General features: G+C 35.2%; 1 protein-coding gene and 1 long non-coding RNA gene across 4 annotated transcripts in view; one reads left to right on the top strand and one right to left on the bottom strand.

The window, feature by feature from the left end:
* Nucleotides 1-5,359: 5,359 nt before the first annotated feature.
* Nucleotides 5,360-6,128, bottom strand: LOC113118395 (uncharacterized). The gene is made up of 3 exons (XR_003294316.1): nucleotides 5,949-6,128; nucleotides 5,629-5,773; nucleotides 5,360-5,484 (listed from the first exon to the last, which is right to left on the bottom strand). It is a non-coding gene; the product is annotated as an uncharacterized LOC113118395 (long non-coding RNA).
* Nucleotides 6,129-8,307: 2,179 nt separating this feature from the next.
* The window catches only part of LOC113118389 (cortactin-binding protein 2-like), a 40,476-nt gene continuing 37,111 nt past the window's right edge, over nucleotides 8,308-11,672 (top strand). The window contains exon 1 of one of the 3 annotated variants that reach the window (XM_026287518.1): nucleotides 8,308-8,729. In XM_026287518.1, coding sequence (XP_026143303.1) covers nucleotides 8,649-8,729 — 81 coding nt within the window. In that variant the 5' untranslated portion in view covers nucleotides 8,308-8,648. The remainder of the gene's footprint in view (nucleotides 8,730-11,672) is intronic. The other 2 variants (XM_026287517.1, XM_026287516.1) reach the window with 2 other exon arrangements.

Genomic DNA, 11,672 nt, shown 5'->3' with positions numbered 1-11,672 from the left:
AACACTCACCAAAGCTGCATTAAACTGATCTAAAATGAAGTAAAAACAGCAATAGTATAATAAATATAAAGTAACAATAACACACATTCATTTGAAATAATTGTTTGTCCTTACTGTTACTTTCGATCAATTTAATGCATCTTTGCAAATTAAAAAGAAAAAACTTTTGTTACTTAAAATTGAAGTTTAAAATTCGGAAAGTTTCTGTCAAAGCGAGTTCGCCCAGAAATGAATATTCTGTCAGTAATTACACACCCTCGTGTCGTTTCATACCCCTAAGACCTTCGTTCATCTTCAGGACACACGTTAAAATTCAAGAGCTTTCTGACCTGTGTCTAGACAGCAATGCAACTGACATGTTCAAGGCCCAGAAAGTTAGTCAGGACATTGTTAAAATAGTCCATGTGACATCAGTGGTCCAACCTTCATTTTATGAAGCTATGAGCATACTTTTTGTGTAAAAAAAAAAAAAAAACTTTATTCAACAATTTCTTCTCTTCTGTGTCAGTCTACAATGCATGTTCACAAGAATACCACGATGCATGCGTGTACAATCCTCTGCTTAAAAAGGCACGGTGCATCAGAGTTCTCCATCAAAACACTGCCTCCTGCATCAGTAGCACCGCACTCATACATATTACTCTCATGAATGTGCATTGCGACTATTTAAATGATGTCCTTACTATATTTGTGGGCCTAGAATGAGTCAGTTTTATTTCTGTCTATGGAGGGTCAGAAAGCTCTCGGATTTCACCAAAATATTTAAATTTGTGTTCCGAAGGTCTTACAGGTTTGAAATAACATAGGGGTGAGTAATTAATGACAGAATTGACATTTGACAGAGTGACTTACCCCTTGAATTACCAGGGTAAATACTAACTAAAATACTAAAGATTTTCAGTTTGGTTTCAGACTTTAAGATCTCACTTTCCATGACTTCACCATGATGCAATTCTCTGATGTGTGCAGGTGTGTAGCTCCACTCTTTATGGAGACATCCATCACCACAGGGAGATCCCATGCATCACCAATCCATCTTGTTAAAAGCCTTGAGTCTTTCCAGATTCATCCACTCTAATGGATCCCCATCTTAGAGAGAGTAGCCTGTTCATCCAGCATCCTTGTCCCATAAATATAAAGCTAGTAAAAAAAAAACCTTCACAAACAAATGCTAAAGCTTGATTAGTGAATTCCCATGATGCACCTCTAAAATAGCAAGTGGATTTTCAACATAGATGGCTGACATTACACATAATTTGTAAGTATTCATGCATATCTGCATAATTTAATGATGATGGAGCTGTAAACACATCTTATCTTCAATCTATGGTGTATATTTTAGGATTGGAACATCCATTCTATTCGAATGAAATCAAAACGCTCTTAATCTGAATGTCCAATTGGTTTTATTGCAATCAGGGAAAAACGCTCAAGGGAAACATTTGCGAAATGGCAAAGATTTTAAACACCAAGGTTTTCTCATAGACATCTGTGTGTGCACTGGAGCACCCTGGCAACTTTTCAAGGCTGCATCAGAAATTCCAGACTCTGGGCCTCCTTTTAGGGGCAGCGGGGCCCGGCAGCGAGGATGTGCCAACTCTACTGCCGCACTGCCTCGGTACACAAACCTAAACACATCCTGTATTATGCCACACAGGACCAGTGTAATACCAGCCATCCTCTCAGGCATCCTCTGTGGGAGGAGAGATACAATCTGCATGGAGAAATCTGATTTAATGTCCGTTGTGCAGGGGCGTAATGCAATTAGAGAGCTTTACATGAACTGCCAAGTAGTCCCCCAAGCCTTCTGCTTAGTAATTGTTAACAGACCAATACTGACGTAGACTGTGTATGAAAGATCTCAGGCTTGATAGAGAGCAGTGCCAGGCAAAATTAGGGATAAATAGAGACACAGAGCAACAGAGAAGACTTTGTCGCCTTAAAAAAAACAGAAAATAAACACTTCGATTACTTCATACTGGCACAACAGCACTTTTAGTTTAGTCTCCAGCCAAGTTTAGCTCAACTTAATTTATAACTTTTCCAAAGAAACTACAGAGCAGTGATTTAAAGGGATAGTTCCCTTAAAAATGAAACTTGTTATGTCATGTTGTCTCTAACCTGCTTGACAATTATTTTTTTAATATATGTTTTGTGCATACAGTGAATGTTGAATATTTTGGACCACTTTCACTTTTGTTATTTGGACAAAAAAGAGTTCTGTTTCTGCACAATACACTGTTAAAAAAAGAAAAAAAAAGTTGCTTGAGGAAAGATTTTTAGTAAGAGGAGTTCTCTTTTTTTTTTTGAGAACTGGACAAGAATATTCTAAACATGTTTTCAACAAATATTGTTGTGTGTTGACCTTACTAAGATACTCCAGTATTTTTTCTAAATACTTTCCATATCGAGTCATCCGAATAAACAATTTGATTATTGTGCAATTTCCCAGCATGCATTGCAGCCTGAAAATATTATGTTCCAACTTATTAAAAAAGGATTATTGCTTTACATTTTACTGGCTTGATTTATGCTGCAGCTGCTGTTGTAATTGTTTCTTAGCTTTCATTTGGTTCAGAGTTCATATTTTTGGTAGATTAACATTTGTTGATCTTCTCCAAGTTTGAGATTTGTGTGTTGACGTACATGTGCATTTCTTTCTTGTAATATATTTGGATAATATGTTTGCCTGTAGTTTTAAGAGACAAATAATGGCCATATCAAGACCCAGATTTTCTATCAGCCATCAAGTGGATGTTAAGTGGATGGATGATTTAACATAGCAAAACTTAAAGACTTGACCTTCTAAGCTTTGTTTGCTCTCAGGCTTAGAGTGTGGAAAGACACAAGGAAACATACACTTCACTTATGAATCTGTCAAGGCCAATAATCCCAACCAGCAAATGTTCAACAAATGCTGACGTAAATATGTGTTGAGAATCATGTCAGTATGATAGTGATATGCTGACTCTGATGTTCATTCGCTCACAGCCTCCATCCGGATGAAAAAGCTGTAAGCTTGTGTCATTGTTTCAGGGTTTTGTTGAGGTATGTGTTGATAGCGCAGGTCCAATCATTTCAAATATGTCAACACTAACTATACAGTCAAAGGCTGAAGAATTAGAAAGCTTTCAACACCACTCACATACCCACATTCTTCTGGGACTAAAAAAAACAGCTAACGAACTGATGAAAACACAATCTGCTATGGGTAGCAAAAAATTACCATGTTCAAATTTCCCTACATTATATTATAAGTACATAATAAATTAGCTTTACTGTATAACAATTAATCTCTCTAGCATCAGATTCCCTTACTTACATAACAAAGAGCAGCAATAACGAAACCTGAGATGGCCTAGTGAGATCTTCTGTCGCTCTGCACTCTCAACATAAACACAGCTGACAGACAAACCACAGTCGCTCATTGTCACAGTCAAGCTTGCTGAGACCAGCCATAAAAACACTAGGATCAATACAAGCTATTGAACAAGTTAATCAAGTCCTCCTGTGGGAATTATCACCCCTGTGAAACAAAAGATCTTTGAATAACGCTGTCAAGTCCAAACCCAAGCCAAAGAAATGTCTAAATTGCTTTATGCATGTTTAATGAATTGATGCAACTGATGTTTGTTTGGTTTTGCTTTGCGGGGTATGGTGTAGGAAAACCACATGAAAAATGTACAGAGATGCTTTTCTGCTCTGCTCTGAATGTGACCAAACTGGAAAGAGTAGTGTGACATTCACATTACCTGTGCCAGCTTTAAGACATGATAAGACACAAAAAAGTTTCTGTTTCTATTTATCAAGACAAAGAGAAGTTTGTGAAATGTATCATAAAGCTTCAGTTCTTTTGTAATGTTAAGATATTTTGTGGATGAGGAGCACCCCCTTGTGGTGAAAAATATATCTGATACTGCTGATTTTTAGCTTGCATTACTAATGAAATGCCAGAGGTCAGAGTGCTTGGCAAAAAGAGACCAATATCTAAATGTGGCATAACAACAAATTCTAATGCATATATGAAACTGTTTCCTTAGTAACAACTGCACTAGTGTCAACTTGGAGTGATGCCAGGGAAAACATGGATTTAAACTTGAACCTGATCTTTGAAACTGCAGAAGTCGAAAGAAAGAAATAGACCACAGCATGTGATTTACTGTAGTGCTTTGTGTGAATATCAATGTGTACTCGGTTGCCACGTCATATTTCAAGCCTGTAGAAAAGTGCATGTGTTTATTATGCAATAAACAGACTGGAAAAAATAGATTGTTAGAGATGGTTCTTAGGGTAAATATAAATTTAATCTCTTTCCTCCTAGTACTAGACTTAAACATTTATTAAGGGTTGTATTTAAATTTAAGAAAATCATTTTTTTCATGTTTAATGTTGTAGCTTTATGTTATATTGTTTTTTTCCCCCACATCAATCCACACTACACCATAACAGCAAAGCAAAAACAGAGCGGTCAAAACTTAGCAAATTTATAAAAAAAAAAAAAAAAAAGTTTGAAATACTTTCGCAAGGCACTGTAAGTATTGAACGCGTCACCATTTTTCTCGGTAAAATATATTTCTAAAGATGCTGTTGACATGACATTTTCACCATATGTTGATAACCCAAGTAATCTATTCATACAAATAAAACAAAACAAGTAAGTTCAGCAATTAAGTTACGTGTAATCAAATGGAATGAGTATTGCACTAATGAAATTTATTAAATTTCTTGTCACCAGCACCTTTATAAATATATTTTCTGAGAAAAATGATGATGCGGTCAGTACTTATTTTACCCGCTGTAGTATCCATCTAATGTTAGATAAAATCTCTTGATAGTCCAGCTATGTCATTACAGCAATCCATTACAACAATTAACATTAAAATGTCACCCTTTAAATATCATTTTGCATTATTGACACACTGTTTTCCTAATGAATGTTGTGCAGTTGCTTTGACGCAATGTATTTTGTTTAAAGCGCTATATAAATAAAGTTGACTTGACTTGACTTGACTGTACTTTGCTAAATTTGTAAATATTTCATACTCAATGTCCACTCTGTCCTCCTTCCCCATGGCTTCTTGTGCTACAATGTCTCCCTGACTATCTCTGCCTTCTGAAAGCTTGACTCAGCTTCTGCTAAAGTTCAAATGGTGACGTGAATTAACATATTTATATCATTATTACATCATCTGAAACAACGAGGTTTGATTAATTATATTTATTTCTACTTCAATAGAGGAGTTTAATAATGTCATATACACGTCCCTATAAGGGATTTGAACACTTAAGATGCACTTCTGTATAAATACGACTGCATTAGATGTTTATGTAAACAAGGATATTTTCCAAGCAGTACAGTGGCACTTCCAAGAGTCTGATGTATGGTGAGGAAGCAGTTGAGACAGCTCACTCTCTCCTCGTGTTGACTGGAACGCAGTACTTCGTGTGCTTGGGATGCATGTTCTTGTGCCTGATGTGCCCAACCTGAGAAACAGGAGGTCATAGATTGTCAGGAGGTAGTAAACATGTTACATTCATGTATGTTTACATTACATATGACTGCCTATAAATGCTTCACTGTATATTACTTCTATCTCCTTAAATGCATTTAATAATTAACAATTTTACCTTTTTACTGCAGGTAAGCTTTAACCATTCTTGACTGAGCATGAGCCACTGCAAAATGCTAATTTCCCTAAACCAGTCTGCTCAGTGCCAGGCAACGCACAAGCTCTTGGATACAGGGGTCATACTGCAAGCATAACACATTAAACTAGAAAAATGAAACAAAACATACAATTACTATAATGATCAGTAAGTGTCTAGCTGAACTTTTTTAACCAGAACTTTGAATGAGAACATGCCTGGGGTGCTTTATTTAATTCATAATGCATCATACTGAATGTTGGTGCAATAATAAGGTTACATAAGATTTATTCCATGTGTACCTCTTCGCTATCAGCCAAAGACTGAGCACATCTCTCTTAAAGCGATAGTTTCTCTGCAGGAGTCATCATACTGTAATTCTTCAAATCTGCTTTCTGTGAGATTATTGAGGGATTCTACTGAACTGGCAGTAGAGCTTGGTTGTGTCTCAGAAAAAGGGAATTGTTTACCTAGACAGCAGTTCTGGGCAGACAGGTGCTGTAATTTAATAGGTTTTGAGAAACATCACACTTTTGTTGCATGGCAAGGAGATGCATTTAAGTTGTCACTGAGAGTCTGTTAGCCCCTAACATTTTATTTAATATCTCATTTTGTGCTCCACTGAAACGAGTCAAAGAGATTTTAAACAACATGAAGGTGAGTAAATTATATACTGTATATATATATATATATATATATATATATATATATATATATATATATATATATTTTGGGTGAACTATGTCTTTAACAGCGACATTAAAATGAGCACACGATTCGGCCCAGTCCCAGAGCAGCTGCTGTGATGCGCGAAACGATCCACTGTGCGGTGCGACGCTCATTTTTATGGAGAAGGCAAATAAAAGTCCACCGTCCATTCATAAGCTGACAGTTGATAGTAAGAATTAGCTCTTTTAACGAGAGTTTTCTTAAGACTGTTATTGTCTTTTGAGGACCACTGGAAGTTAGAGCTGTGTGCAACTGAAGAACGAATATTACGAAAACTCAAACAAACGCTGTGATTGGTTGATTCTTACACATGGGTTTGTCATGTGACTCAAGAGTCAAGCCTATGCATAATAAATAAAAGGTTGCATTTTAACGTTAATCGTCCCATGCTGTTTCTGTTCTGAATTTAACTTTGAACCATAAATAAATTTGACCAAATAATTAAATGTATGCATGTGTGTAATGCATATAAAGGCTAGCATTTAGTCAATAACTGATATTCAGTGTTTTTTATTTATTTATTTATTTATTTATTATGCTATCAGCTGAGGGGCCGCCAGTCTGTGAGTTACAGTGCATTCCGAACATACTTACACATTTATGTCTATTGTGAAAATATATAAGAGAAAAATATATAAATAATTGCACATGTAAATGTCTATGTCTGCAGCAGATTTTATGTAGCAGATTTAATTACAGGTTAAATCAATTGATTTTGATGGACTGTTTTCCTCATAATAAACTAAGGCCCCACTATATGAGCCATTGCAGAGTGAATCTATTTTAAATGGTTATATATAATGAATGCTCACATTATGATAATAAGACCACATTATGTTGTGAGCAGTTGACAGAATGCAGTGCATTATGGATCGGCCTTCTCTTCATACCCGAAACCAGTAACCCCAAGCCGGGAAGGAATCAAATTACTTTCTGTGAGTAGCATCCAGTTCTCATAAGAGTTTGATACCATTTAATTTTTTATTTAGGACTGAAGCCTTCAAGGACCATGAGAAAGTCATCTAGGTATTATAATGGAAACTAGTCTAACATTAAAGATCAAATCTGTTGCATTTTCTTAAGTGGCTTAAAGTGTTACATGCAAGGTAATATGCAGTTCTTTCCAACTTGTAATTTAGCACTGAGAAAGAGGTCAAGCAGGGGCTATGGCGAAAGCAGTAATATCAAAATCATATAGCTATCTATCTATCTCATCTATAGATATAATCATATAGATCTATGGTTATGAATTGAAAATTCTTAAATCATCAAGGTAAATATTGCTACCCTATCCCTATAGCAACACAGAAGAAATAGACTATGTGAGAGCAGAAAATGTATTTTAATAATAATAATAATAAAACTGTATATTTACTTTTCAAGATTCATATTTCATAGGAAAGCACTAGCTTTATATTTATATTTTGCCTCAATTTGAACATTCTGCCGTCATGATATTAGCCACAAATGTTTTGACCTGAGACTTTCAAGTGGCTGATTTCGAAGCAAATATAGCTATGGCAAACTCAGTGAAGCATTATTCATTTCACCATCATACCCTTTTGTCATTTTGAGTAGTTTGCTGTTCTTTTCTCTCTTGTGTGGGCAGCCTTCATAAAGTTATGTAATGAAGTGCAATCTGCGTTACATCACATGTTCCACACAAACACTAAATGTAATAAAATATTTGTATTATTCATGTGGGGAATAGCCATCAGTTTCCTTTGCACTACTTTTTTTTTTTAATTTAATTTTATTTTTTACGTTTTTTTAATAAAAGAGCTGTTCAGTGTAATATTTCTCTCTCTTGGAATGTGTTACATAGTTCTAGGTGAATCCAAACCAGCCATTTATGAAGCCCATATTTTGAACGACGTCTTTATGCTTGTTTATGAATCAAAGGAATCTCATAACCTCAAGTTCCATTCATCATCTTCATCTTCACCACATCTTCAAATACGAAATCCACTGGCGACAGAGAGGTTAACCCAAGCAGTTCAAAAATAGGATCGCGTTCATGTCACTCCCTCAAAGGCTGTAGGATCACACCTCTTTTCAGGTTTACATCTGGACTGAGCCGCACAACCTGCTCCCCGTCAAAATCTAGCCCTCAGCGTACATCCACAGCCCTGCTTAACGTATTTACAGCTGGAAGATGAATTATCGGCTCTCTGCGATTCTTTTGCAGCAGTGTAATAGTTAAATCAGTGCCGAATGCGTTATTTGATGTGGTGTGTGGTGCCTCAGATTGAACAGTCCTCTACAGTGAGAAGATGGCGTCGGACGGAGCGAAAGGGGAGCAGCCACCTCCGCTTCAAACACTGGTAACTACTGGCCCTGGAAGCGTCGAGGCGGTGAGGGACATTTAAGCATAAAATGACATCTTGTCCGCCGCAGTGATAGTTACCCCGAACGTTAATTATGACTGGGAATGAATGGAATGAATAGAATAGGAATCGTGCAGTGCTGTGAATCATAACTATCAGTCAATGTGTTACGGGGTTCGTCTGTATGAGGAGGAAAGATTTTTAGGGGGAATATTTTGTTATAATGTGACATTTAATGTGACAGATTTCCTTTTGTATCCTTTATTTCGGGCAGAGCACAATGCTGTAGGCTATGAAGTAAGAGGTTTTTTTCTTATTGTAAGCAATCTTTAATATGCAGCTGCGCACGACTTAATATTACCATGGTAAGCCTAGATGATTACAAATATTTACCAGTCGCGTTTATTATACTATATGTTGTCACGTTTTGAAATACTGTCATAATTGAAATCGTTTATGAAATTATTATGAACAGCGTTTTATTTTATTTATTTATTTTTTAGCGTGGCTAATGTCTAATCGCACAATGCACATTTAGAATTTTTTATTATATATATATATATATATATATATATATATATATATACACATACACTTTATGATTGTATTGTAGTAAGAGTATAGTAACCTTGTTTTTTTTTTTGGCGTACCATTGATTACCATTTGTACCACATTTAGTCTACTACAAACGGTAAAACTATGATTAGGGTAGCAAAACCATGGTTAATTTGTGGTTACCATGGTAACTATATTAACCATGTCTTTTTTTTTTTTTTTTGCTTTGTGGTAAAACCACAGATAAACACACACACACACACACAAATATATACACATATGTATATGTATATATAGTTAATAGGCTATTGCAATTTCGATGTATTTTTTTTAAACTATACATCATATAAAATATACTTCTATATATATATAAACACACACACACACACACACACATATATATATATATATATATATATATATATATATATATATATATATATATAAAAGAGTTTCAAATAGTTATATAAATATAATGCATATATAAAGTGTAATATATTAAGTAATAAATTAATTATTAAAATATATTTCCTATAAATATTTATAATGTGTGTGTGTCCATGTTTATTATTTCATGTATTATGCTGTATACATTTTAGATATGTAGATATTATTCTAAGAATGTCAATGTATTTTACAGATTGATATATTTGAAATTTTTCTTATGAAGAGTACATTTTGATTAGAATGCAGCAATAATTGAATTTCACACATTCTTATGACAATTTTTCAACATAAATGGATGAACCTCACTTAACTCCCTTAAAAAAAAATCAATATTACCCCCAGGAGAGATGCTCAGAGCTCTCCAGTAGAGTTTGCTCAAAGCTTCTCCTTGCTCTCAAATGTATTGATCTGCATGTGCTGTCTTACGGTAAAGGGCGGTCTTTAGTTTCAGTAGTAAGATCTGTATCCTCATCTTACCATTTATCTTTTTAAATTAATTTGCTTGACAGACAAAACATCACTTTTGAGTATTATAGCCAGTCATATAGCAAATACATACAGATTAATGTTTCGGTGATGCACCGAGTGGCTTAAATATGTAGCGAAAAGGGAGATGTAATGAAGCGGAGGCGGGTTGGTTGGTGGGGGGTGTTCACTGGAGATGTTTCTAAATCGGTCTGAATTTTAGTGACTCAGCTGGCATAGTTCAGAGTACTGTGTCACCCAACCGATCAGAGCTGCTTTAACTGCTCCAGGCCCCTTTACATTTAGAGTTGGGTTGAACAGGTGCGCAGGCTTCAGCGCTGCCCATTGGCCACTGGCATGAAGTCATAAATCTCTGTCTTGTGCGTCTACCCAGACACCTTTCTCAAGGGCTACATACCCTTACAGAAGGATGCAAGGTCCATGAATAGTTCATTTGGTGGGGAGTTGTGTTTATCAAGTATACTCAAGTGGTCTGACCCCATCCGTACACAGTCTGGCTTGAAAAAAGGATTGCCTCAACATTACACTGTATTCAAGAAAGCATTGTGCAAAACCTGGTCAACAGCATCTCCCTCCGACCTGTATTGACATTTTTTCTTCAACCTCAGCACACTCTGTATTGCTTTATCTGTGGATTTCAACCATTGACTGGGGTTGCAAATCTCCTAATTTCTTCAAGAACAAATCATAGTTATATTGTACTCTGACATCTGTAGTTTAAGATACAGGAGTTTTTTTTACAGTTTCTGATGAAGATCTTTTTGTCTATGCTACAATCAGTGTTGTAGCTAGGATCAGACCTGAAAAACTTAACGCAGTTTAATTAACCATTTACTACTCTCTCATTTCTCATTACACAGAGATCAGTCACGTGTGACAGTTAGTCCTTTCCAAAGAGACTCACTCAATTCTTACATATAGTATATAGGAAATCTAAGACATTTTGATTAGGCAAATTTAAACTTCCATAGCAGAAGAATCTGTATTACATCTAGTTATATAGTATTTTTCTGACTGTTGTTCAATTACATAGTCCTCCATGAATGAAGAACAAGTTTAATTTTTCTTTTTTTTTAAAGCTTATATATCAACCTCACGGAAACTATTTTCTTTGCTTTGTGATAATATCTCATTTCATTTCATATTCCTAATTGAATTACACTGTGGTCTAAATGATTGCCTCCAGCTAAGTGCATCGCTGCTGTTTAGTTAGTCTTTATCTTATGTAAAGACATAGAACTAAAACCAAACATTAAAACAAATCTGCAGAGTATTAGAATTAAAATGACGGTTCATTAAAGCTGTTTTATTATTAATAGATCTTTGGACTATTTTTTTAATCATCAAGGTGAAAAGTTGGCCCTATTAAATGCAGTATTTGTTTTAAAGATGAAGATTTGTAATTTATCTTTCCATAAAGATTTACTAATCAAGATGAACCAATGTTTCAGAAACTGTTCTTTGCTTGCCCGTTTTTGATAA

Source organism: Carassius auratus, chromosome 18 (assembly GCF_003368295.1).
Source record: "Carassius auratus strain Wakin chromosome 18, ASM336829v1, whole genome shotgun sequence".
NCBI classification, from domain to species: Eukaryota; Metazoa; Chordata; class Actinopteri; order Cypriniformes; family Cyprinidae; genus Carassius; species Carassius auratus.
The sequence above is the reverse complement of the archived record's forward strand: the minus strand, read 5'-3'. Positions and strand labels throughout refer to the sequence as shown.